The 24,600-nt window shown below is 49.2% G+C and overlaps 2 protein-coding genes across 6 annotated transcripts; both read right to left on the reverse strand.

Moving 5' to 3' along the window:
* Acap1 (ArfGAP with coiled-coil, ankyrin repeat and PH domains 1) lies at nt 1–18,360 on the reverse strand. 2 transcript variants are annotated; one of them, XM_070001530.1, is made up of 22 exons: nt 18,298–18,360; nt 17,584–17,641; nt 12,003–12,122; nt 11,784–11,837; nt 11,634–11,692; nt 11,207–11,390; nt 11,023–11,067; nt 10,805–10,900; nt 10,650–10,724; nt 10,462–10,571; nt 5,986–6,037; nt 5,754–5,854; nt 4,592–4,715; nt 4,296–4,507; nt 3,721–3,790; nt 3,472–3,566; nt 3,217–3,383; nt 2,576–2,748; nt 1,233–1,342; nt 1,046–1,156; nt 693–742; nt 1–201 (listed from the first exon to the last, which is right to left on the reverse strand). In XM_070001530.1, exons 1-22 carry the CDS (start codon nt 18,348–18,350, stop codon nt 101–103), a joined length of 2,220 nt encoding a protein of 739 aa, XP_069857631.1. In that variant the 5' UTR covers nt 18,351–18,360; the 3' UTR covers nt 1–100. The 2 variants fall into 2 exon arrangements, with proteins under 2 accessions (XP_069857631.1, XP_069857630.1); XM_070001529.1 differs by lacking the exon at nt 1–201 and having other exon boundaries at nt 371–742.
* LOC138813247 (uncharacterized) lies at nt 18,308–24,266 on the reverse strand. Of its 4 annotated transcripts, XM_070001532.1 has the most exons (10): nt 23,759–24,264; nt 23,282–23,386; nt 23,082–23,153; nt 22,223–22,311; nt 21,288–21,539; nt 20,212–20,370; nt 19,978–20,097; nt 19,562–19,714; nt 19,335–19,415; nt 18,308–18,379 (listed from the first exon to the last, which is right to left on the reverse strand). In XM_070001532.1, the coding sequence occupies exons 1-9, from the start codon at nt 24,220–24,222 to the stop codon at nt 19,357–19,359; spliced, it is 1,473 nt and encodes a 490-aa protein (XP_069857633.1). In that variant the 5' UTR covers nt 24,223–24,264; the 3' UTR covers nt 18,308–18,379; nt 19,335–19,356. The 4 variants fall into 4 exon arrangements, with proteins under 4 accessions (XP_069857633.1, XP_069857634.1, XP_069857632.1 ...); XM_070001533.1 differs by lacking the exon at nt 18,308–18,379 and having other exon boundaries at nt 19,269–19,415; nt 19,978–20,088; nt 23,759–24,266; XM_070001531.1 differs by lacking the exon at nt 18,308–18,379 and having other exon boundaries at nt 19,269–19,415; nt 23,759–24,263.
* Nucleotides 24,267–24,600: the final 334 nt, after the last annotated feature.

A 24,600-nucleotide genomic window follows, 5' to 3' on the forward strand; every position in this document is an offset into this window, starting at 1 on the left:
GCAAAGCATAGAGGCTTTAGTGGCCGAAAAGGTCAAGGAGGGGGGGGCCTGGATGGGACGGGGGGGGGGGGGAAGGGGGAGGGGGAGGACAAGCTCCGGATCAGAGCGTGTAGAGGTCGTGACTCCGACGGCTCAGCTTTTCTGGGTCATCTGAAGCCATGAGGGAGAAATCTCGGAAGATATCAAGATAAGTCTCATCTCCTGAAAGGAAGTTTGGGGAGCCACATAGCCCCACCTCAGTTAGCAAAGGCAGGAGTGAGCGTGGGTGGAGCGCAGCTCTGTTCTTTGTTTTGAGGGCCTAGTGTGTTTCCTGGGCCTAATACATAGTTGTTTTTTGTTTGTTTGGTATTGGTATGTTTTGTTGTTGTTGGGGGGGGGGATGTCTTGAACTCAGGGCCTGGGCACTGTCCTGGAGCCCTTTCAAGCAAGGCTAACCCTCTACCAATTTGAGCCATAGCTCCATTTCTGGTTTTCTGGTGGTGAATTGGAGAAAAGAGTCTCAGGGACTTTCCTGCCTCACAGGTCAGCCTCTTGAGTGGCTAGGCGTGAGCCATCGGCACGTCCAGCCCAATACATATTTGTTGAATAAACAATGGCATTAAGGCAACTGGACGCCAGGGGGACAGATAAGCAAGGGCCAAATACAAGAATTCCTGCTGGGCCTGGGCTATGTGTGTGGGTGAATACTTTACCTCCCTGGCCCTGAGCCGCCTCAGCCTCCCTCATCTTTGCCAATCGTAGCCTGAAGGGGTGGGAATTACAAAATAAATGATGTTAGTTTCGCTTCTCCCCAACTCCCCATCGGTTCACCCGAATTGTGTTTCATTCATCTGTCTCATCAGTATCTTAAAAGATTCCAGTCAGCAACTGTCAGTGGGTGAGCTCACCTTCCCACTCCATGCCCACTATCCACGCAGGGAACTGCCTTTCTTTTGGCTAGCCTCGCCTGCCCCTGGATCTTAATGCCAAGTTTGGGTCCTGGCATTAGCCCCACCCTAATGGATAGACTGTCCAAACTGTAGCCCCAGCCTTCAGGCTTTCTTACAGAGTGACGATGTCAGCGTTGGCTGTTTCCATGGCGATGGTGAGAGGGTCCCTGCCCTCAGAGTCCAGAGCCCCCAAATCGGCACCCCGTTTCAGGAATAGGCAGGCAAGCCTGGAGAGAACAGCCAAATTCAGCCCTGTCCCTATTTCAACTACTGTCCCCACAGCTATCAACCAGCTGGTCCTACCCAGTGTGGCCTAGAATGGTTGCATGGTGGAGTGGTCCACGGCCCGCACTGTCTGCTTGGTTCACATTTGCTCCATTCTGGAGGAGAAACTCACAGGCCAGAAGAGAATTCTGCATGGAGGAGACAACAAAGAACATCTTTTCTTTTTCTTTCTTTCTTTCTTTTCTTTCTTTTTCTTTCTTTCTTTCTTTTCTTTTCTTTTCTTTCTCTTTCTTTCTTTCTTTTTTGGTTGGTCATGGGGCCTGAACTCTGGGCCTGAGTGCTGTCCCTCAGCTCTTCAGCTCAAGGCTAATGCTCTACCACTTGAGCCACAGCGCCACTTCTGGTTTTTTCTGCTTATGTAGTGCTGAGGAATGGAACCCAGGGCCTCATGCATGCAAGGCAAGCACTCTACCATTGAGCCACCTTCCCAGCCCAACAAAGAGCATCTTTACAAGTGAATTTTCAGATGGTTTAGGGGTATGGTAACTAGGCTTAACTCTGCCTCTGTGAGTGTGTGTGTGTGTGTGTGTGTGTGTGTGTGTGTGTGTGTGTGTGTATGTGTGTATGTGCCAGCCTTGGGACTCATGACCTGGGCACCATCCCTGAGTGTTTTTGCTCAAGACTAGTACTCTACACCACTTGAGCCACAGCACAACTCCATTTCCACTTTTTTTTACTTTGGCTAGTACTGGGGTTGAGCTCAGCTTTTTTTCCTCAAGGCTGGCACTCTACCTCTTGAGCCCTAGCTCCATGTTCAGCATTTTGCTAGTTAATTGGAGATAAGAATCTGATAGACCTTCTTGTCCAGGCTGGCTTCAAACAATGATCCTCAGATCTCAGCCTCCTGAGTAGCTAGGATTATGAGCAGTAATCTGGCTAGCTCTGGCACTTAATATATATACATATTGTCAGTTCTAGGGCTTGAACTCAGGGCCTAAGCACTGTTCCTGAGCGTCTTTTGCTCAAGGCTAGCACTCTACCACTTGAGCCAGAGCACCACTTCCAGGAACCCAGGTCTTCAGGCATGCTAGGCAACCACACTACCACTAAGCCACATTCCCAGCTCATAGTACATATATTTACAGTACATATTCATAGTCCCAGGTATTGAAGTCATAGCATCATTTTATCAGATTAGACTTATTAGTTATGCTATCTGTATTTTACAGATTTGGAGACTGAGGCAAAAAGATTGTTAACTTGTTCAAAGTCACCTATACATGGCCTGAATTCAAATTTAGGTTCTCTGCCTCTAAATCATACTCTTAGCAACCAATCTGTATTGCTTATTTCTTCCTATGGGGTGGGGATTATAGGAACTTTCAAGTAAGGTGGGGCAGAGAGGTCAGCATGGCTCTCACAGCAGCCGTGGCACGGATCAGTGGTGTGGCATTCTCCTGACCCCCATTGACCCAGTTGACATCAGCTCCATGGGCAAGGGCATCAGCCATGGTGGGAAGGGATGAAGGATGCCCAGCAGATCGGAACAGCAAGGCCCCAGGGTGCAGGCTTCCCAGGTCATCAGAGGGAGACTCTGTTAGGAGTGAGTTTTGTTAGGGGAAATCAGTGCTGAGTCTGCAGAGAAAACCTTCAGCAGTCCCCTGATGTTGCAACAAGACAGGTCACTTCTAAATTGTGGGAGGCCTTTGTGAGTCAAGATTATGGTGACATGGGTGTGATTACATGTAAGTGTGTGTAGGTTTGTGGGGAGGGAGGAGTGGGGTTTAGCCAGCATCACCAACCTCATCCTGTCCAACTACCCCAACTGGCTAGGTGTCATAGGTGAGCTGACTGACAGACTCACCTCCCGCCCTTCTTCCCAATGCCTTGGAAATCCCAAAGTCTCCTGCCTCTTCTCCTGCTGTAGATGTCTCTTATGTAGCCACCCCTGTCCCATATTCCTCCCTGTATTTAGTGCTACATCCCATTATAAGACCCCAGTGGCCCCCTATACGGCCTGGCACATAGAAGACATTCAGCAAATGTCTAACCAACTCTATACCTGGCTTAGATACATTCCCTGGCCGGGGCTTGATACCAGGCTTTGGGGGCACAGGAGGATGCCCTCTTGGGGGTCCCCTGCCACTCCTTCGCCCTCGGATCTCGGGAAGCTTGGTCAGGAACTTCTTCTCTACATATTTAGCATGAATCCAGGCCTCCTTCTCCTGCCTGTTGGGGAAGAAAAAGGGAGCATTCTTTTTCCCCCATCTCCTCTCCACATGGAGGGGAGCCCTTGGCACCTGCACTCCAGCCTCACCGGGAGCAGGTGGGTCCTGGCTTCTTCACTGCCATGGCCTCCACACGGGCCTCATAGATCTGGTTGATGACAACATTTCCCAGCTCACACATAAGCTTCAGGGGGCCCAGGCAGGGGGCAGGGAATGGAGGAGACAGACAGACAGACAGAGGAAAAGGGAGAGGAAGAAAGACACTACATGATTAGATGTCTGGACCCTTCAGGGCTCCCCAATTCTGTTTTCACAGTCTTTATAATACCCCAGGTTACCTTGACTAGTTCTGGCTCCCAGGAGTCAAGGGTCAGAGATCGGACTTTGGAGAAGTGAACACCAAGGCTCCTAGAGGGCCAGAGAGGGAATCATGGCCTCTAGGGCTTGGGAGACTGCTGTCACTCTGGAAAAGACTTGAGACAGAGTTCTGGTAGTTTCTTTTACTTTATCTATGTTTCATCCTCTCCAGTTACCTAATTCTTCCCATGCCATTCTCCTCTCTCCTTGCACCAGACCAACTGGGGGTAAGGTAAGAGCCTTATATCTATTCCAAGGCCTCACTACCCCTTCTTCTGAGGCTCCACCACCCTCAGCAAGCCCTGACACATGTTTCCCCAAACCAAGCCAGTACATCTCTCTAGGAGGCCCCCAAACCTGGCCAGATGGAGACACTATGATGGGCTGTGCCCACCTGGTTGCACGTGTGCCCCCTGCAGGCATGGTTCAGCACTGGGAACAAGTGACAGAACCATCAGGTAGGAGGAAGTCAGGGCAGAGCAGAGGACAGTGCTTGTGGGATGGGCAGGGGGTCACACTCCAAGAGCGAGGAGAAGAAGAACTGTAGGGAAATGACCTGTGGATTCCAGAGCACTCAATGCAGAGGGTGACTCCAAGATTGATGCTGGCCCACTCTGGGGCTGGCTCCCTGCAGTCACAGCACTGGGCATTGCCATCCACACTCTGCACCAGGGCTGCCACATGCCCAACTCCCCCAGGCTCCCTTCCCCGGACTGTCCCACCACAGCCCAGTGTGGCAGCGTAGCCAAGGGCCGGGTGTCCTGAGCCCTGAGGAAGACCAGAGAAGAAAGGATGACCAAGGGTCCCCCATCTCCCAGGGCTAGCTGGCTTCACACCCACAGATCAAGGTACCTGGCTTAGACCTCTGGGGCTGTCATCAAGGCGGGCCTGGCTAAAGGCTGAGGCAATGCTGCTCTGAACAGCATTGATCCACAGGTGCAGAAGGCGCTCAGAGTCAGCCTGGAGCAGGCAGGACCTAGGGTTGGGGGTTGAAGGTAACAGGGTGGGGTCTGAGACCTGAAGAGCCAAGTGGCAGGATGGACAGGCTAAGAATCAGCTGATATTCAACTACGCCCAGTTGTACGGATTTAGTATGAATTGTACTGATTTAGAAATGAAATCCAGAAAATGAAAGCATGGGTTATTCATGTTTCTGTAGGTGGTGGTGGTGTGTGTATGTGTGTGTTTTCTTTTTCTGCTTTTTGGGGAGAGCAAAGGAGAGATACAGACAGGGAGGGAGGAAGGTGAACAAATGCAATCGTGGTATTCAACATATACTAGGTAGAAAATTAACTATGCAGCTTGTGGGCAGGGACTGGAGGGAGAAACTGGGGGAAACTGAAGAAAGGGGTGACATCACCCAAAAGAGAAATGTACATATTGTCTGCATCATGAAATGGTAACCCCTCTGTACAACACCTTAACAACAAAATTATATTATTAAAAAATTGTATGTGTGGGCCGGCAATGTGGCTTAGTGGTAGAGTGCTTGCATAGCATGCATGAAGCCATGGATTTGATTCCTCAGTACCACATACACAGAAAAAGCCAGAAACAGCACTGTGGCTCAAGTGGTAGAATACTAGCCTTGAGCAAAGAGAAGCTCACGGACAGTGCCCAGGCCCTGAGTTCAAGCCCCAGGACTGCCAAAAAAAATTGTATGTATGTGGGGGGCTGGAGGGTGGGTCCTGGGTCCTTGAGCTTTTTTGCTCAAGACTAGTACTCTACCATGTGAACCATGTGAGTACTCTCCAGTTCCAGCCTTTTGATGAATAATTGGACATAACAGTCTCAACGTCTTTGATGCCTTCTGAACCATGATCCTCAGGTCTCAGCCTCCTAGTAGCTAGGATTACAGAGATGAGCCACCAACTCCTGGTGCACTTCAATGATAACATACTCCCACCAATGCCCCTCACCTCAATCCAGACTCAAGGCCTGGTACTACATGATTGCCCTGCCTTTCTAGTTGCTAAACAGACATTAGAGTGTCACCCCTGGGGACTGTACTCACTTGCTGGTAGAAACTACCTCAAAGCAAAAACGCCTTTCTGAGTCTGGGCAGTGTTTCACTGTACAGAGTCGAAGATCATCCACCACTACAGTCACAGGGTCCTGTAAAAGAAGGTAGGTACTGAGGAAAGAAGAAGAAGATAGAAGAAAGAAGAAGGTAATGAGGAAACTGATGTCCAGCCATAAGAAAGGGCTGAGTTTCCCTGGAACTCAGGCATCCAGGACCTACCCACCTTATACTTCTTCTGGTAAACCAGTTGGTTGTTCTGAATGGTGAACCAGCGTCTGGAGGAAGTGAAAGCAGTTATGGGTGAGGACAGCCTTGGATGATGCTCAGGAAGGGACAGAAGAGAGGCTGTGACCTTTCCCCCATAAGGACCTTGCTGAGAGGAGACTTGCACTGACCACCCACAGGAGACATTCTACAGAAGGTGGACAGTTATACAGACTGAAACATCTAAAGAGTTGTCATCACACCTTGAGTAACCCAGATTGGATTATATTTATAAGAAGCATTCCAGCAGATGGCAGTAAAATTCTTTTTTAATAAGTTTTGGGGAGGGGGTTTAATGTGTGTGCAGCTACTGGGGCTTGAACTTAACCTGAGTACTGTCCCTAGATGTTTTGCCCAAGGCACTCTATTACTTGAGCAATAGCTCCAGTTCTGGCTTTTGCTGATTAGAGATTAGAGTCTCTTGGAGCCTGTGCTATTGGCTCACGCCTGTAATCCTAGCTGCTCCAGAGGCTGAGATCTAAAAATGTCGGTTCAAAGCCAGCCCAGGTGGGAAAGTCCATGAGACTCTTATCTCCAATTAACCACCAGAAATCTGGAAATGGTGCTGTGGCTCAAAGTGGTAGAGAGTTAGCCTTGAGCAAAATTGCTCATGGACAGCACCCAAGCCCTGAGTTCAAGTCCCACAACTGACAAAAAAAAAAAAGCCAAACAAACAAACAAAGAGGCTCATGAACTTTCCTGCCCTGGCTAGCTTAGAAACTGGATCCTCAGCTCTCAGCCTCCTGAGCAGCTAAGATTGGGGATAATAAGCATAAGTCACCAATACTCAGCATTACCATTGTTTTCCCTTGTGGCCAGTGCTATTAGTACCTGTAAAAGTTCTTGGGCTGGGAAGGTGGCTCAGTGGTAGAGCGCTAGCCTTGAGCTGAAGAGCTGAGGGACAGCACCCAGGCCCAGAGTTCAGGCCCCACGACTGGACCAAAAAAAAAAAAAAGTTCTTGATAACTTCCTATTTGCCTGAGCTAAAGGGTTTCAAATAGCTGGTAAACATTTCTGAGTGTGTCATGAATGCATTTGAATCTACAACCTTTTTCTTTTTAATTTTTGGTGGAGGAAATAATGGTGTTTGAACTCAAGGGCTTGCACTTGCTAGTCTGGTGTTCTACCACTTGAACAACACACCTCCAGCTCTGCTTCCTGGTGGTAATTTTTTTTTGGGTGGGGCAGTCCTAGGGCTTGAACTCAGGGCCTGGGGACTGTTCCTGAGCTTCTTTTGCTCAAGACTAGCACTCTACTACTTAAGACACAGTGCCACTTCTGGCTTTTTCTGTGTATGTGGTTCTGAGGAATTGAACCCAGGGCTTCATGCATGCCAGCAAGCACTCTACCACTAAGCTACACTATTTAGACCAAGGTGGCATTGAATTCATGACCCTCCTACCTCCATCTCCTGAGTGCTGAGATTACAACTGTAATCTCACAAAATTTACAAAACTACTACTATAATTTTGACAAATGGTTATATGTTGGGGAAAGAACTCCATGCTCTGCACAAAGGCACAGCATGGGCTGGTAGTACCTCTGGAAGAGGACATAGCCATGTCAGAGCATGTCATCATCCTGCTCCAAACCCTATAGGTACTCCTCATTTTTAGGATCTCTAGACTCGAGTTTGGCAAAAGTCTAGAAGGACCTAGAATAATTCACACCCACATTAACTCCTACTTCCTCCTCCTTCAACTCTGTCCAGGCCCAGGGCCTGCTTCATCACTTGTTCTTCAAATGCCCAGGTCTCGAGGCCTTGGCCTGGGTCCTTCTACCTAGAATATTCTTCCTCCAATAGCCTTAACAACTTGACCCAAAAGTCATCTTGCAGGCTGGGAAGGTGTCTCAGTGCTTGCCTTGCATACATGAGGCCCTGGGTTCGGTTCCTCAGCACCACATAAGCAAAAAAAGCCGTAAGTGGCATTGTGGCTCAAGTGGTAGAGCGCTAGTCTTAAGCTGAAGAGCTGAGGGACAGCGCCCAGGCCCAGACTTCAGGCCCCACAATTGCCCCCCCCCAAAAAAAGTAATCTTGCTAGGCACCATGGTTCACATCTATAATCCTAGCTACTCAGGAAGCTGAGATATGAGGATCATACTCCTAAGTCAGATCAGGCAGTAAAGCCCATGAAACTCTTATCTCCCAACTAACCATCAAAAAGCCAAAAAAATGAGTTATGGCTCAAGAGATAAGAGCAGCAGCTTTGAGTGAAAAAGCTAAGAAACAGTACCTAGGCTCTGAGTTTAGTCTCTAGTACCAAGCACAAAAGAAAAAAATGTCACCTTCTCACAAGGTCTACTGTGACCCACCCCAAGCTGGGGAAATGGTCCAGTGGTAGAGCTTTTGCTTAGCAATGTTTGAGGCACTAAGTTTGATCCTCAGCACTGAAAAAAAAAAAAAAAAGACAATTGCACTACCTATCCAGTGAGCCATGTTCTTTACTGTATTCTTTTCCTTCTGTGGCAGTATTATTATTTTTCCAGTCCTAGGCCTTGGACCGTGAGTCTGGGTGCTGTCCCTAAGCTCTTTTTGCTCAAGGCTAGCACTCTACTATTTGAGCTACAGGGCTACTTACAGCTTTTTATTTAATTAATTGGAGATAAGAGTCTCTTGGACTCCTGCCCAAGCTGGCTTTGAACTGAGATCCTTAGATCTCAGCCTCCTGAGTAGCTAGGATTACAGGCATGAGCCACTAGTGCCCAGCTAGTATTACTTTCTAATATAACAACCTATTTACTTTTTTTTTTTTTTTTTGGTTGGTCATGGGGCTTGAATTCTGGGCCTCGGCATTGTCCCTGAGCTTTTCAGATCAAAGTGAGCACTCTATCCCATGAGCCACAGTGCCATTTCTTATTTTCTGGTGGTTAATTGGAGATAAGAGTCTCATGGATGCCGGGCGCCAGTTGCTCATGCCTGTAATCCTAGCTACTCAGAAGGCTGAGATCTGAGGATCGTGGTTCAAAGCTAGCCCGGGCAGGAAAGTCTGTGAAACTCTTATCTTCAATAAACCACCAGAAAACTGGAAGTGGTGCTGTAGCTCAAGTGGTAGAGCGCTCGCCTTGAGCTGAATTGCTGAGGGACAGCACTCAGGCCCAGAGTTCAAGCCCCACAACTGACAAAAAAAAAAAAAAAGAGTCTCATGGACTTTTCCTTCATGGGATGGCTTTGAACTGCATCCTCAGATCTCAGCTAGGATTACAGGCATGAGCCACCAGTGCCTGGCTACCTACTTACTTCTTATGCTTAAATTGTCTGTTTTGGCTGATGGAATGTATATCCTATGAAATGGGCTTTTGTCTGGTTTTTTTTCTTCCTCCCCCTCCTCCTCCTCCTCCTCCTCCCGCCCCCTCCTCCTCCTTCTCCTTCTCCTCTTCCTCTTCCTCCTCCTCCTCCTCCTTCTTCTGTATTTAGCACACTAAAATCACTACCCAGAAAACTAATGCCAGACATAGTGGGACATACCTACAACCCCAACTACTAAGGATTCAGAGTCAGAGGATTCTTGAGTTCAATACCAGCCTGGGACACTTAAAAGGTTGAGTGAGATCATAGTTTAGAGCCAGCCTGTACAGACAAATTCTAATTAACCAGCAAAAATCAGAGCTACAGGTGTGGCTCAAGTAGTAAAGCACCAGCATGAGCAAAAAGGACAAGCAAAAGCATAAGGTCAGCTGAGTGCCAGTGGCTCACACCTGTAATCCTAGCTACTCAGGAGGCTGAGATCTGAGGATTGTGGTCCAAAGCCAGCCTGGGCAGGAAGGAAAGAAGGAAGCCAGCCAAGTACCAATGGTTCACATGTAATCCTAACTACTCAGGAAGCTGAGATCTGAGATCAAGTTAGTCTAGGCAGGAAAGTCCATGAGACTTTTACCTTTCCTTCTTTCCTTCCTTCCTTCCTTCCTTCCTTTTTTTCTTTTTTTGCCAGTTGTGGGGCTTGAACTCTGGGCCTGGGTGCTGTCCCTCAGCTCTTCAGCTCAAGACTAGCATTCTACCACTTGTGCCACAGCATCACTTCTGCTTTTTCTGTTTATGTGGTGCTGAGGAATCAAACCCAGGGCCTCATGCATGTGAGACAAGCACTCTACCACTAAGCCATCTTCCCAGCACCCGAGACTTGTATCTTCAACTGACCACCAAAAAGCCAGAAAAGGAGTTGTGGTTCAAGTAGTAGAGTATCAGACTTGAGGGAACAAGCTGAGAGACAATGCCCAAGCCCTGATTTCAAGCCCCCGTACATCACACACATACACACACACACACACACACACACACACACACACACACACACACACATACACCTTACAGACAAAAGGTCGGGGAGTGTGGCCCAAGTAGTAGAGCACCAAGCTAGGAAAGTATGAAGCCATGATTTCAACCCTTTAGTACCAGAGAACAAAATTTGGTGAGTTTACTTGAGTGTCCTCTCCTTACCTGCTCCAGGTCTTAAATGCATTGCTTGCTCGTTTGAAGAGATGTCCTTCCATGACTAGACCATTGGGCCCCTCCTTTAGACTTGGCTCTGGTTCTTCCCCACCTAGCTCCTGTGGGGGCACAGGAGGGTCAAAAGGCAACTGAAGTGGGCAGAGATCATGGCCATAAGCCTGTTACCCAGACCTCACCTTCTGTTTCAGTAACACATGTCTCTGTTCCATGTCTCTTTTCTCTCGTGCCGAGTTCAAGACCAGCTGGTGCAACTGGGCATAGAAGAGGCATCTCAGATGTTCAAGCTTCCCTCATTCAAGCCTAACAATCTGCCTATTCCATGGGGCCCTACCTGGGCGCCTAACTCCTTGCGATACTGGGCCAGCCGGCTCAACTCCTCATGGCCTTGCTGGAAATAGGTAGCCTGAGCTTCCACCAAACGCAGCACCTGGAGGACAAGGTGGGCAGGACACAGAGCAGAGGAAGGACCTCTCTCTCCATCTCCCCTTCTCCTCTTGGTCTGCAGGCTCCCTTCCACCTTGCCCCCCCCCCCCCTTCATCAGAACTTACAAACTCCATGATGTCAAACTTCCTCTTGTCTTCAATCACATTGACCTGAAGGCCCCAAAAGATCTCAAATGAGTCTTGAAATCATAGCACCCCCTACCACTGCATACCAGTGGACTCACCAGCCTTGAGATTAGTACACCTGAGGCCCTGGCACACCCTGGAAGGACAGGCTGGGGGCAAGCACCTGAAGGGCATAATCCAATGCCCGTCCCCGGTACCCGGCTCGAGCAGTCCTCAGGGCAGCTCCAGCCTCTTCTGCCTCCTGGGCTCGGCGCCTGGGGACCTCTGCATTATGGGTAAGGGCAGCCTCCAGGCTTTCAGCCCCCCGCCAGAAATCCCGACGAGCCTCTCGGAAGTCCCGAAGGCCTCTGGGAAGGGGAAGACAACACAGAATCATACCAGCTCCCAGCAGAGCATTCCCCAAGATAAGGCCCACCAGTATGCATCCATATGCACAGTCAGAAATCCAAAGGAGTCCTTAGGAGGGAGGGATAGAAATTAAGCCACTAGAAACCCCCAACCTCACAACTCCTTCGATCAGGAGGGCCCCTGTGATAAAGGGCTAGAGGGCTGGTTTCTGGGAAACAAGGCCCCACTCCCTCCCATCTCACTCCTTGACCAGGGTCTGGATTTGCTGCTGCAGAGTGTGTTGAGTAGCATCAAGAAGTTCCTAAAGGGAGCAGAAGTTGGCAGGTGGGGATCAGGACCAGACATCCATACCCCATCTCTCCCCTCCCACCCCCCTTCCTTCCCCTACTCACCGAGTGGCTATCCAGCTTATGGTTCAGGCTCACAGTGAATTTGTCCAGACACTCCTGAGGGAAGAAGAGGTACAGAGAGAATACTAGTTGTGGGACAATTCTACACTTCTGCTATGGCTGTCCTAAATGCCAGCAGACCCAGCCCTGCTAGTTTTCTTCTACAATACCATCCCCTCATCCTATCTCTTCCCAGCTCACCCCGGCTCAGACTCCACTTACCGCCATCATGGGCTCTGGTGGACCCAAACGAGCTAGATCACAAATTCCAACAATGAAGGCACGGCTGGCAGCGAGGTAATGCCGCCCACTTTCCAGAAGGCCTGTGCCCAGCTTGAGGAGCTATGAAAAAACAAGGGTAACATAGAATGGTGCCATCAGCCCCCAGAACAGCTACACCTGCCATCCATGCCCCAATTCTTTTCCCCTTGCTCAAGGCTATGTTTCCCCTTTCCAGCTTCACCTGCTTTCCCTCTACCCAAATTTAACTTTCTTTTCTTTTCTTTTCTTTTTTTTTGCCAGTCCTGGGGCTTGAACTCAGGGCCCTGGGCACTGTCCCTGAGCTTCTTTTGTTCAAGGCTAGCAACCCTACCACTTAAGCCACAGTGCCACTTGCAGCTTTTTCTGTTTTTGTGGTGCTGAGGAATCAAACCCAGGGCTTCATGTGTGCTAGGCAAAGCACTCTACCACTGAGCCACATTCCCACACTAGGTTTAGTTTTTTTTTTTTTTTCAGCCCTAATACACCTGCTCTGTGAGCTCTGCTTGTTGGCCGCTGTTGCCCTTGATGTAAAATTCCTGCCCATTCTTCTTACCCAGTCTCCAAAGCCACTGTCAGCTGAAAGAAAGAAAGAGAGGAAGAAAGGGGGAGAGAGAGAAGGAGGGAGGAAAGGAGGGAAGGAGCAAAGGAAGGAGGGAGGAAAAGAAGGAAGAAGAAGATGCAAAACTTTAAATAATAGGGGCTGGGAAGGTGGCATGCTCGAGGCCCTGGGTTCAATTCCTCAGCACCACATAAGCAAAAAGAAAAAAACCGGAAGTGGTGCTGTGGCTCAAGTGGTAGAGTACTAGCCTTGAGCTGAAGAGCTGAGGGACAATGCCCAGGCCCAGAGTTCAGACCCCACGACCGGACCCCCCCCCCAAAAAAAAACCTTTAAATAATAAAAGTCTGTGGAGGGCTGGGAATGTGGCTTAATGTTAGAGTGCTTACCTAGCATGAATGGAGCCCTCAGTTTGATTCCTCAGAACAACATAAACAGAAAAGGCCAGGGGTTGGGAAGGTGGTTCAGTGGTAGCATGCCTGCCTTGCATGCACGAGGCCCTGGGTTCAATTCCTCAGCAGCACATAAACAGAAAAAGCTGGAAGTGGTGCTGTAGCTCAAGTGGTAGAGTGCTAGCCTTGAGCAAAAGCAGCTCAGGGACAGTGCCCAGGCCCTGAGTTCAAGCTCCAGGACCAGAAAAAAAAAAAAAAAAAGAAAAGAAAAAAAACATAAACAGAAAAAGCCAGAAGTGGCACTGTGGCTCAAGTGGTAGAGTGTTAGCCTTGAACAAAATAAGATCAGGGATAGTACTGAGGCCTTGAGTTCAAGCTCCAAGACTGCAAAAAAAAAAAAAAAATTGGACTTTATTGTTAAGTGCATTATAGCAATGTTAATTTCCTGATTTTGGCAACGCAGCCAAGTTGCGTAAGATCTGCCCTTGAGGGAAGCTGGGGTGATGAGCCCTGTCTTGGCAATTCCTGTAATCTATGATTAAAAATAAAAGTTTGGTTTTGTTTGTTTAGTTTTGATGTGCTGGTCCTGAGGCTTGAACCCAGAGCTTGGCTGTTGTGCCTGAACATTTTTTGCTCAGGGCTAGTGCTCTACCACTTGAGCCACAGAGATCCATTTCTAGCTTTTTACTGGTTAACTGAAGATAAAAGTCTCCTGGACTTCATACCTGGATTGGCTTTGACTTGAGATCCTCAGATCTCAGCCTCTTGAGCTAGGACGACAGGTATGAGCCATCTGTGCCCAGCTGTTTGTTTTTATGTGTGTTGAACTTGGGGCTTCAAGCTATCACTTGGCATTTTCTGCTCATGGCTGGCACTCTACCACTTGAGCCATGCCTCCACTTCTGGCTTTATACTGATTAACTAGAAATAAAGAGTCTCACAGATTTGTCTGGCTAGGCTGGGTCCAAATTGAGATTCTCAGACCTTAGCCTCTTGAGTAGTTATGGTTATGACTGTGATCCACCTGTGCCTGGTGAAAATAAAAGGTTTAATTAAAGGTTTAATTTGAGGGGGGCTGGGAAAATGGCTCAGTGGTAGAGTGCTTGCCTTGCATGCATGAGGCCCTGGGTTAGATTCCTCAGCACCACATAAGCAGAAAAAGCTAGAAGTGGTGCTGTGGTGCTGTGGCTCAAATGGTAGAGCACTAAGTGCTCAAGAGCTGAGGGATAGCGCCCAGACCCAGAGTTCAGGCCCCACGACCAACCCAAAAAAAAAAATAAATAAATAAATAAAATTTGAGGGCTAGGAAGGTGGCTCAGTGGTAAAGTGCTTGCCTTGCATGCATGAGGCCCTGGGTTCGATTCCTCAGCACTCATAAGCAGGAAAGCCAGAAGTGGCACTGTGGCTCGGGTTGTAGAGTGCTAGCCTTCAGCTGAAGAGCTGAGGGACAGCGTCCAGGCCCAGAGTTCAGGCCCCACGACCGACCAAAAATAAATAAATAAATTAATTAATTAAAAAATATATTTGAAAGCCAGCCCCCAGTGGATCATGCCTATAATCCTAACTACTCAGAAGGCTGAGATCTGAGGATTGTGGTTCAAAGCCTGGGCAGGAAAATTTGTTAAACTTATCTCCAAGTAACCACCAGAAAACGGGAAGTGGTGCTGTGGCTCATCGTAGAGCATTAGCTTTGAGCTGAAGAGCTCAGGGACAACAACCAGGCCAAAATTTCCAGCCCCACAACTGACCCAAAAAAAAATTTTTTTTTTTTTTTTTTCTTAGTACAGTGGAGTATGTCTGTAGTCTCAGCTACTCAGAAACTGAAGCAGGAAAAAGTTTGAGCTCAGGAGTTCAAGGCCAGCCTGGGCAAAAAAAGGAGACATGAAATGACCTCCTCAACCCCACTTCATCTCAAAAAATAGAAACAGAGAGAGAGAGAGAGAGAGAGAGAGAGAGAGAGAGGGAGAGAGAGAAAGAAATGAATCAGTTACCTACTAGCTTTCAAGCTATGGTATAGCTGTAAGCATTATGCAAAAACAAAACACAAAAGCCTCCAGTCACATTCTAGCAAGGGAAAATATATAAGAAACAAATAAGCAAGTGTGGTAGACACACCCCAATGATACACATCTGCATAATCCTATGCTTGGGTGTAGCAAGAATTGTGATTTGCTTCATACTAAAAGCAAAGGCAACAGGATGACAATCAGTCCCATGATGAGGGCACACTGTGTCGCAAAGGTGATGATGGGTGACACTCCTATGATTGCCTTCTAATACCTGTCAACACCTTGCCAGCACACACAAGAAAAACTTTCCTCCTAGATGTTGCAGCATAGCAATAGCAAGCTATAATGTGACATGACTATGGAGGGGACCAAACTATATGTGGCCTCAAAGAAATGAGGGCCTCGGGGGCTGGGAATGTGGCTTAGTGGCAGACTTGATGCCTAGCATGAATGAAGCCCTGGGTTCAATTCCTCAGTACCACATAAACAGAATAAGCTGGAAGTGGCGCTGTGGCTGAAGGGGTAGAGTGCTAGCCTTGAACAAAAGCAGCTCAGGGACAGTGCCCAGGCCCTGAGTTCAAGCCCTAGGATTGGCAAAAAAAAAAAAAAGAAAGAAAGAAAGAAAGAAAAGAAAAGTGAAGAAAAGAGGGGAAAAAAAAGAAAAGAAAAAGAAATGAGGGCCTCAGTTTTACAATATAAAAGAACTGAATTCTACCAACAATCACATGAGCTCAGAACAAAATCTTTTTTTTTTTTTTTTGGGTCTGTTCATGGGGCCTGAACTCTGGGCCTGGGCACTGTCCCTCAGCTCTTCAGCTCAAGGCTAGTGCTCTACCACTTGAGCCACAGCGCCACTTCTGGCTTTTTTCTTTCTGCTTATGTGGTACTGAGGAATCGAACCCAGGGCCTCAGGCATGCAAGGCAAGCGCTCTACCACTGAGCCACCTTCCCAGCCCCTCAGAACAAAATCTTGAGCTTTAGGTGAGACTAGAACTTCAGCCACGACCTTGACTGAAGTCTTGGAGACGCTGAGCATAACAACAGCTAAGATATGCCCAGTCTCTTGGTCCATAGGAACTAGAAAATGTGTAATATTTTATGCCACTAGGTTTCTGATAGCCTAAAAAAAAAATCTATCAGGTGCCAGTGGCTCACGCCTGTAATCTTAGCTACTCAGGAGGCTGAGATTTGAGGATTGTGGTTCAAAGCCAGCCTGGGCAGGAAAGTCTGTGAGACTTGTTTTTTTTTTTTTGTCAGTCATGGGGCTTGAACTCTGGGCCTGGGCACTGTCCCTCAGCTCTTCAGCTTAAGGCTAGCGCTCTACCACGTGAGTCACAGCGCCACTTCCAATTTTCTGGTGGTTTATTGGAGATAAGAGTCTCACAGACTTTCCTGCCCAGGCTGGCTTTGAACCACAACCCTCAAATCTCAGCCTCCTGAGTAGCTAGGATTACAGGCGTGAGCCACTGGCGCCTGGCTTGTCAGACTTTTATCTCCAATTAACCACCAGAAAACCAGAAGTGGCACTGTGGCTCAAAGTGATAGAGCACTATATTTGAGGCTCAGGAACAGTGCCCAGGCCCCACAACTGACAAGAAAAAAAAAAGAGAAGGAAGGAAGGAAGGAAGGAAAGAAGGAAGGAAGGAAACTAATAGAAGCTGGTACTGGTAATCCAAGCTACTTCAGAAGCTAAGACTTGGAGATCCAAGCTTCAAAACCAAAAACAAATTAAAAAAAACACAGTCAAAGCAAAAATGTCTTCAATTCTCTATCTCTAACCAGACCAGCAAAATGCTGAAGTAGAGGTATGCCTCAAATGGTGGAGCCAGCTGTGAGTAAAAAAGCTGAATGAAAACTGGAGGTCCTGAGTTCAAGCCCCAGACTGGAAAAAAAGAAAAAAGAAAAAAAGAAGCTGGGTGCCAATCTGTAATACTAGCTACTCAGGAGACTGAGATCTGAGGATCCGGAAGCCAGCCTGGGCAAGAAAGTCTGCAAGATTCCTATCTACAATTACCCACCCAAAAGCTAGAAGTAGAGCAGTGACTCAAGTAGTAAAGCACTAGCCTTGAGCAAAAAAGTTGAGGAACAGTGCCTAGGCCCTGAGTTCAAGGCCCAAGACCAGCACACACACAAAAATTTTAGAAAGAAAGCAAGCCAGAAAGAGAGAGAGAAAAATACCTAGTAGAGTATATAAAGGTAAATACTTTTTTTTTTTGAACTCTGGGCCTGGGCGCTGTCCCTCAGCTCTTCAGCTCAAGGCTAGTGCTCTACAACCCGAGCCACAGCACCACTTTTGGCTTTTTCTGCTTATGTAGTGCTAAGGAATTGAACCCAAGGCTTCATGCATGCAAGGCAAGCACTCTACCACTGAGCCACCTTCCCAGCCCAAGAGTCTTGATCTTAAGACTCTAAACACCTTAAAGACATAGAAGTACTGCTTTTGTTTTTCTGTAGTCTTCTACATACGTACTTCACAGAGTTAGCATTCAGTGGCCCTAGAACTCTTTCTCAATCTCCATCTTTCTCCTTGGCCTTCCCCTCTTATCCTAATCTGATTCTGGGTAAATTCTCCACATCAGGATCACCTTTTCTAGACGAGTCTCCAGTTCTGACACTTCAGCTTCCACCAGCTCTATAGAGGCTCTGGAAAAGAAGGAATGGGATTATGGGAGACATTGGGTGCCCTGGGTTGTCTGCCTTATCAGGGTGTATATTGGGGTCTTTGGGTGGTGGGCACAGACAAAGCTTCTTAGTTGAGAAGTGCTCTCCACCTGCCTGCTCTTACCCACTCTGCACAGTATAAAGCTACTAGAACCCAGGCCATAGCCGGAAGAGTGAGAAGGAGGGTGGATGTGGCTAGGACAGGAAGTTGCTAACCACCCCGTAGCAGGTGCTGGGGGAGGGGCAAGATCCCCCTGAGGAGGAGGAGGATAGAATACAGCATGGAGCCCACCGCCCCCCACCCCATCGCAGCATAGAAAGGCCAGAGGTGCAGGCAGAGAGTGGAAAGCACTGACGAACCCTGGTTTAATAGCAAAGGTACCACTTTGGGCTGCCACCTCCCTCTTGTCTCTGTGAGGCCTTAGCCCAGAAAGGCAGTTGGCCTGTAGAAGAAGGTGGTGTGTGTGTGTGTGTGTGTGTGTGTGTGTGTGTGTGTGTGTGTGTGTGTGTGTGTGTGTGTGTGTGTGTGTGTGTGTGTGTGTGTGTGTGTGTGTGTGTGTGTGTGCGCGCGCGCGCGCGTGTGTTGGACATTCCCTTCCTCAGCTTCCCAGACCCGCATACACTTAGCATACACTTACCGGAAGCGGGGTGAGTCCTTGAGACACTCTTCAAAATCCAGCTTGACGGTCATCTTAGCTTGACTGCTGCGGGCTGAGGGCCCTAGAGATTCGGGCAGGGGAGGATGCAGATAGAGGCACTCCCTGCCCCAGGAGGAGCGTTGATGAGGAAGGAGGAGAAGATCCTCGGCTGGGTCAGACCTGGGGGTACAATTCTGTCCCCCAAGGGCAAGGGGTATCCCAGGAGGTTCTCTCACCCCACACTTTCAACAGTGCTGGAAGTAGGAGGGGGCAAGGGTGGGGCCTGGGCAGAGCAGGGGGCCTGAGATCAGACAAGCCACAGCCCCGCCCCCAGAGACTATCTGCAGTCACCTTCCTCTTGGCCTGCCCTGCCTCTGCCCCCCCCCCCCCCCCCCCGCTTTCTCTCTCTCTCTCTCTCTCTCTCTCTCTTACTTTTTCCCTCTCTACCTCTCTCTACTCTCTACTTCTCCTTCAGTGATTTGCATTTGGGGAGCCTAACCATCTAAGTTCAAATCCCGGCTTGGTCACTTTCTGGTTCCTCAGTTTCCTCATCTGGAAGATGGAAACTAAAATCCCTCCCTCCAGGGTTATTACAAAAATTCAAAGATTTTACTGGTAAATTTATGGCAAAGTAAATTAACTGTATTAGTCATTGTCATCCTGTTGTAGCGTGGACCCTTTTGAAATCCTAGTTTCTTTTGGGTTTGGGTTTTTGAGACAAGGGTTTCACTACGTAGCCCAGGCAACCCTCGACTTGAGATGCTCTTCAGTCTCCTGTTCTGGGATTACAAGTTTGCATCACCATGCTTGGCTTGATCCTATTTCTCATTGAGTACAGTCTCTGGACTATTCCCAGCTTTCTTCTCTCTGATCTGCTTTTCTGATTTTCTCTGTGTGAACACCTTTGAAAAAGCTCTGTTCTTTAACGGAGCAGCAGGTCCAGCCTGGGTACTCAATTCGCAGCACCTAGATTCCTGATCTTCTTCTCTTTATTATCTATCCTTAGGGCAGCGAGAGCAGGGGAAGATTGCCCTTACCCTTACCCCCACCCCAATCAAGCTACATCTTCCATGGTCTGGTTTCCTTTTCCAGAGTCCATTGGGGCCGCAGGGTTTCATCTGGAGAGAAGAGGTTGGATTAAGGGCATTCTTGCAGCAAGCAGGAGATCGTACCCATGTGACCCCTACACTTCTTAGCTCCTACTCACTTAGCCCCTTTGCCTCCCTGGCCAGTGAAAGCACCCCTTATTTCTGCCCGAGCTCACGTGTGCGCCCATTCCGACTTGGAGGATTCTGGCTATTTTCACATTTACTTTCTGAGCTCCCTGGGCTTCGGCAGTTTAGTCCTTTGGCCCTCAGCCACTGACACCAGTTGGACGACACCTGAGACCTATGGTTTTTGTAGGACATGGAAGTACCTAGAGTGGGGTGGGATGGCAGAGAAGAGTCAAGAAGCCATAGTACTAGTGGTAGTGCCAGGCTTGACGGGAGTCTAAGCAGAAATTAAGGGAAGCTCAGAACCCCTTCCGACTTCAATGTCAACCTCAGACGCTGGGATATGTTAGGGTCTCTCTTAATCACTACCTGTTGCTGACATACCAGCTTAACAGGATTGGGAGGCTAGGAGGTGGGAGCTTGCCAAGAACTTAGGCCCAGGGAGATAGTGACCTGGTGCCCTCACCTGGCTGCAATGTTGTCATTCCTATATCCATGGAGTCTTCAGTGACCTTGTGTTCTCTACAGGTACTTCCTGTATGGTCCAACAGACGTACCTCAGTGCTTATGGGCAAACCTGTAGAGTCTGGAATGAGGATTGGGGCATGCAAGCTGGCTGTGGGTTCTCAGCCGCCACCCCTCCCCCTGCCTGCCACCCCCCCCACCCCCCCAACCCCAGAATGTCTGCCCTGGCTCTCACTGTCCTGCTCATCTTCTGTGTCCTCTTTAATCTCTGGGTGGGAGCAGGACCTCAGGTATCTTCCTTTGCTGTAATATTCCTTACGTTGCTGACTGATACTCTGCTCTATGAGGATGGGGGTTGAAGCTTTGGGGAACTGACTTCCATAGGCAGAAGAATCTGGGGAAATGACCAAAACAATCAGAGTCTGTGGCTACCAACTGTGTCCATTCATCCATCCCCTGTTCTCAGTTACTTCTCTTGCTTCATCCTCCAATTCAGAAAACCTTCAAGCTGGGCGCTGGTGGCTCACACCTGTAATCCTAGCTACTCAGGCGGCTGAGATCTGAGCATCAAAGTTCAAAGCCAGCCAGGGCAAGAAATTCCTTGAGACTCTTATCTCCAATAAACCACTCAGGAAACTGGAAGTGGCACTGTGGCTCAAGTGGTAGAGTGCTTGCCTTGAGCTGAAGAGCACAGGGACAGCACCCAGTCCCAGAGTTCAAGCCCCACAACCGACAAAAAAGAAAAAGGAAAAAAAGAAAACCTTCAGTGACCTTTCCATTCTCAGTGGTCTCTTGAAGTGTGTGTGTGTGTGTGTGTGTGTGTGTGTGTGTGTGTGTGTGTGTGCTGGTACTGGTGTTGAAACTCGGGCCTCCCTCTTTCACTTGGCTTCTCTTATCACCCCCAAAGCTGGTGTTCTACCACTTGAGTCACACCCCCCCACTTCCAACTTTTTGTTGGTTCTTTCGAGATATGAGTCTGGGATAGCTTTGATCTGTGATCCTCAGATCTCAGCCTCCCAAGTAGCTAGGTTTACAGGCATGAGCCACCAACTCCTGGCCCTTTTGGGCTGTTTTTCACCTGCTAGTCATTTCTGATGACTAGCAGTCACCCTGAGTGGGGACTGCACTCCAGCTGTCCTCTTTCTTTCCTGGGATCACCTTCCACCCCTGCCAGGCAGCAGGACTGTAGGCCTGCTACACAAGACAGACTATGGTGGTCGAGTGAGGAACATAAAGTCTAAGAGGCACAGGGCTCTGAAACTGACACTAGACTACAAATCCTTTGAGATCCTGAAGCTTCCCATTGCTAACCGTTGGCATGTCCGATGTGACTTGAAGTCCCTGGGCCAGTCTTATCTTTGACTTCTCTGGTCAGTCTTTTTGTCCAGTCTCTCTCCACAGGCTTGGGCTTTGGATTTATCATCACACCTTGAATACCACTACCAATGCCAGAACTACTTTCACTGTTGTCCATGTCACTGTCCAAAGGCAGGTTTTTCTGAGCCTTGAGAAACTTTCCTTCATTGTAGTGTATCTTGCGATGTTTGTCAAAGTCATTGGAGTCTGTGGGACAATGTGAGAGCTTGGCTTTCTTGCCAGCCTCTCATTAAAGCCTGCCTTTCTCCTTTCTCCCTCTTGCCTTCCTTCTCTTTCCTTTCTTTCTTTCTCCCTCCCGCCCTCCTCCTTCCCTTCCTTCCTTTTTTCTTTGATTTTTGTTTTGTTTTAGTTGGTCCTGGGGCTTGAACTCTGGGCCTGAGCACTGTCTCTAGCTCTTCAGCTCAAGGCGAGTGCTCTACTGCTTGAACCACAGCGCCACTTCCGGTTTTCGAGTGGTTTATTGGAGATTAGAGTCTCACGGACTTTCCTGCCTGGGCTGGCTTTGAACTGCTATCCTCAGATCTCAGCCTCCTCAGTAGCTAGGATTACAGGCGTGAGCCACCGGCACTTGGCTCTTCTTTCCTTTGTGTGTGTGGTGTATGTGTGTGTGTGTGCCAATTCTAAGGGCTTAAACTCAAGGGCTATGCACTCAAGTTTTTTGCTTGAGCTACACCTCCACTTATGGCTTTTTGGTGGTTAACTAGTGGTAAGAGTCTCATGGACTTTACTGCCTAGGCTGGTTTTGAACCATGATCCTCAGATCTCAGTATCTTGAGTAGCTAGGATTACAACTACCAGTGAGCCACCAGTGCCTGACTGAAGGCCCCCTTTTCTATTTAGTGCCCTCTCCCCATCTGTATCTCTCTCACGTGTCTTGGAAAAATTATCTGTGGTTCTTGAGCTTCTGTTATCACCATACTGGAGGACCTTGGGGAGGAAATTGTCCATTGTTGCAAACCTGAAGGGGAGGGAGACTAGTTGGGGAGGCAGAAGGGAGAAAAACACAATGGGAACAGGTGGTGGGTTGAACCAAACTAGCCGATCCCACCCTCCATGGGTCCTATCCTAGTCAGATGTAATAGGTATTTTACATCCAATTTTAATAGGGTGGTGGTTCACTCCTGTAATCCTAGCTACTCAGGAGGCTGAGATGTGATGATTGTAGCTCAAAACCAGCCCAAGTAGTCAATTCCTTGCAACTCATATCTTCAGTTGACCAGCAAAAAGTTGGAAGAAAGCCAGGCGCTAGTGTCTCACACCTGTAATCCTAGCTACTCAGGAGGCAGAGATCTGTGGCTCATGGTTTGAAGCCACCCTGGGCAGAAAAGTCCCCATGAGACTCTTATCTCCAATTAATCACTCAAAAACTGGAAGTGACACTGTGGCTCAAGTGGTAGAACACTAGTCTTGAGCACCAAGAGGCTCAAGGACAGTGCCCAGCCCCACAACCACCACCACCACCAACAACAACAAAGTTAGAAGAGGAGGTGTGACTCAGGTGGTAAGGCATCACCAGCCTTGAGTGAGAAAACTAAGGGACAGTGCCCAGCCCTGAGTTCAAGTGCAAGTCCCAGTACAAACAAATACACACACACACACACACACACACACACACACACACACACACACACTCACACACACACACACACATCCATTTTAGGAGACAAAAAGAAAAAGAGCTCTATCAACACTTTTCAACTCCCACCTCAACTCCAACAGAACACTCACTTCTCTGATAGTGCTTCTGGAGTCACCTTGAAGGAGGGCCCTGCAGATAGGTCCTCATCACTGTCATGCATCCTGCAAAGAGGAAGCAGTGCCAGGAGTGGGGCAACATCCAGTCCCCAAGGCTTCTCTACCTCCTCCCCAGATCCCTTTGTTAGAACAAAGAAGAATCTAGGTTGAAAAGCTAACTGAGGGCTTGGCACCTGTGGTAGGGGGTTCCTGGCTCATCCACCTTCATAAAACCATAGTCTTTGTCAGAAGGGTGGTAGGTAGCCAGGATGTTCATCTCATCCCAGTGCTGAGACTTCCTAAGGTAAGGAGAGGACACACAAAAGTGAGGGGGGAGGGAGGAGATTATTCTATGACCCCTTCCTCAAGGCTTTGCAGTCATTAAACACTTTTACACTCCCTTTTAGAGATGGGGTCAGACACAATGATAACCTTGGTACTGTGTGGCTAGGATTTGTTGGACGTCTGCTGCACTCCCAGAGTCCTGAAATCTGATTTCCCACCCAATTGCCCCCAGGGACTCTCATGTCAAGTTCTCAGGAGCCCCGCCCCTTCCCTCAGGGCTCGGGCCCTGAGGGTGCTCGGGTGCTGGTAACTCCTCTCCAGTCTCTAGTTAGCCTGCTGGGAGCGGAGGGGAGCAGAGGGGAGAAGTGGGGGGCGGTGTTTCTTACTTCTCCACAGAGGGTGATTTCTGCACTACTGTGGAGCTGCTGTTTTTTAGGATGCCCCGAGGCCGGTCCTCACAACTATGCAAGCTGGTAGATCCCGAGTGTCCACTGCACCCCGGGCTAAGCCCCCCGGGCTCGGGGCTGGACGCCCCAGTTCTACCGGGGGCGTTGACTCTACCAGGGGCGATGCTGGGCCCAAAGCTATGGCCAACCACCTCCCCAGGGTGTTGACTCGGCCAGGAACCGCGGGTCACTACTCCGTCGGAGGGCCGGCTGGAATTAGTACTGGGAATGACGTTGCCCCCGGAGTGCAACGGAGGCCCAAAGCCTTGAAACACAGCTACCCTAGGGGGCAGTCTGGAGTCGGCCTCCAAGCCTCGGCCCCCTCCGGACCCTTCCCTGGTGGCCCTTCCGGGGATCTCTCCTTTAACGCTACCAGCAGCTCCCAGAGACCCCGGCCTGTCCATGGCCCCACCCGGTGACAAGCTTTCCGTTAGTGCGCCCCGCCTCTCCGCTCCGCATAGCCCCGCCCCAGCCGCCCTCCCCGCCGGAGCTGGAGTCTGGGTCCGCCCCGCCTCCGTTCCCCGAGCGGCGGTAGGCGGACGCAGGATTCTCCAGATCTCAGGCCGAGCGCCCCTCCCCAGGGCTCGCCCGGCCCGGTGGTCCCACCCAGCGATTTTCTTTGTTTGTCTCCGCGACCGGTTCCCGCCCTGCTCCTTCCATCACCGCCCTCATCCGAGCCAGCCAATCATAGGCAGGGGGCCTGGCGAAGCGGCGAGAAGTCCGAATTGTGACGTCCACGCCCCTCCAGCCTCACTTAGCCCGGGAGTTGGGCTAAGGGGCTT

The sequence above is a fragment of the Dipodomys merriami genome, unplaced genomic scaffold (assembly GCF_024711535.1).
Source record: "Dipodomys merriami isolate MVZ:Mamm:240054 unplaced genomic scaffold, mDipMer1.0.p SCAF_59, whole genome shotgun sequence".
NCBI lineage: Eukaryota > Metazoa > Chordata > Mammalia > Rodentia > Heteromyidae > Dipodomys > Dipodomys merriami.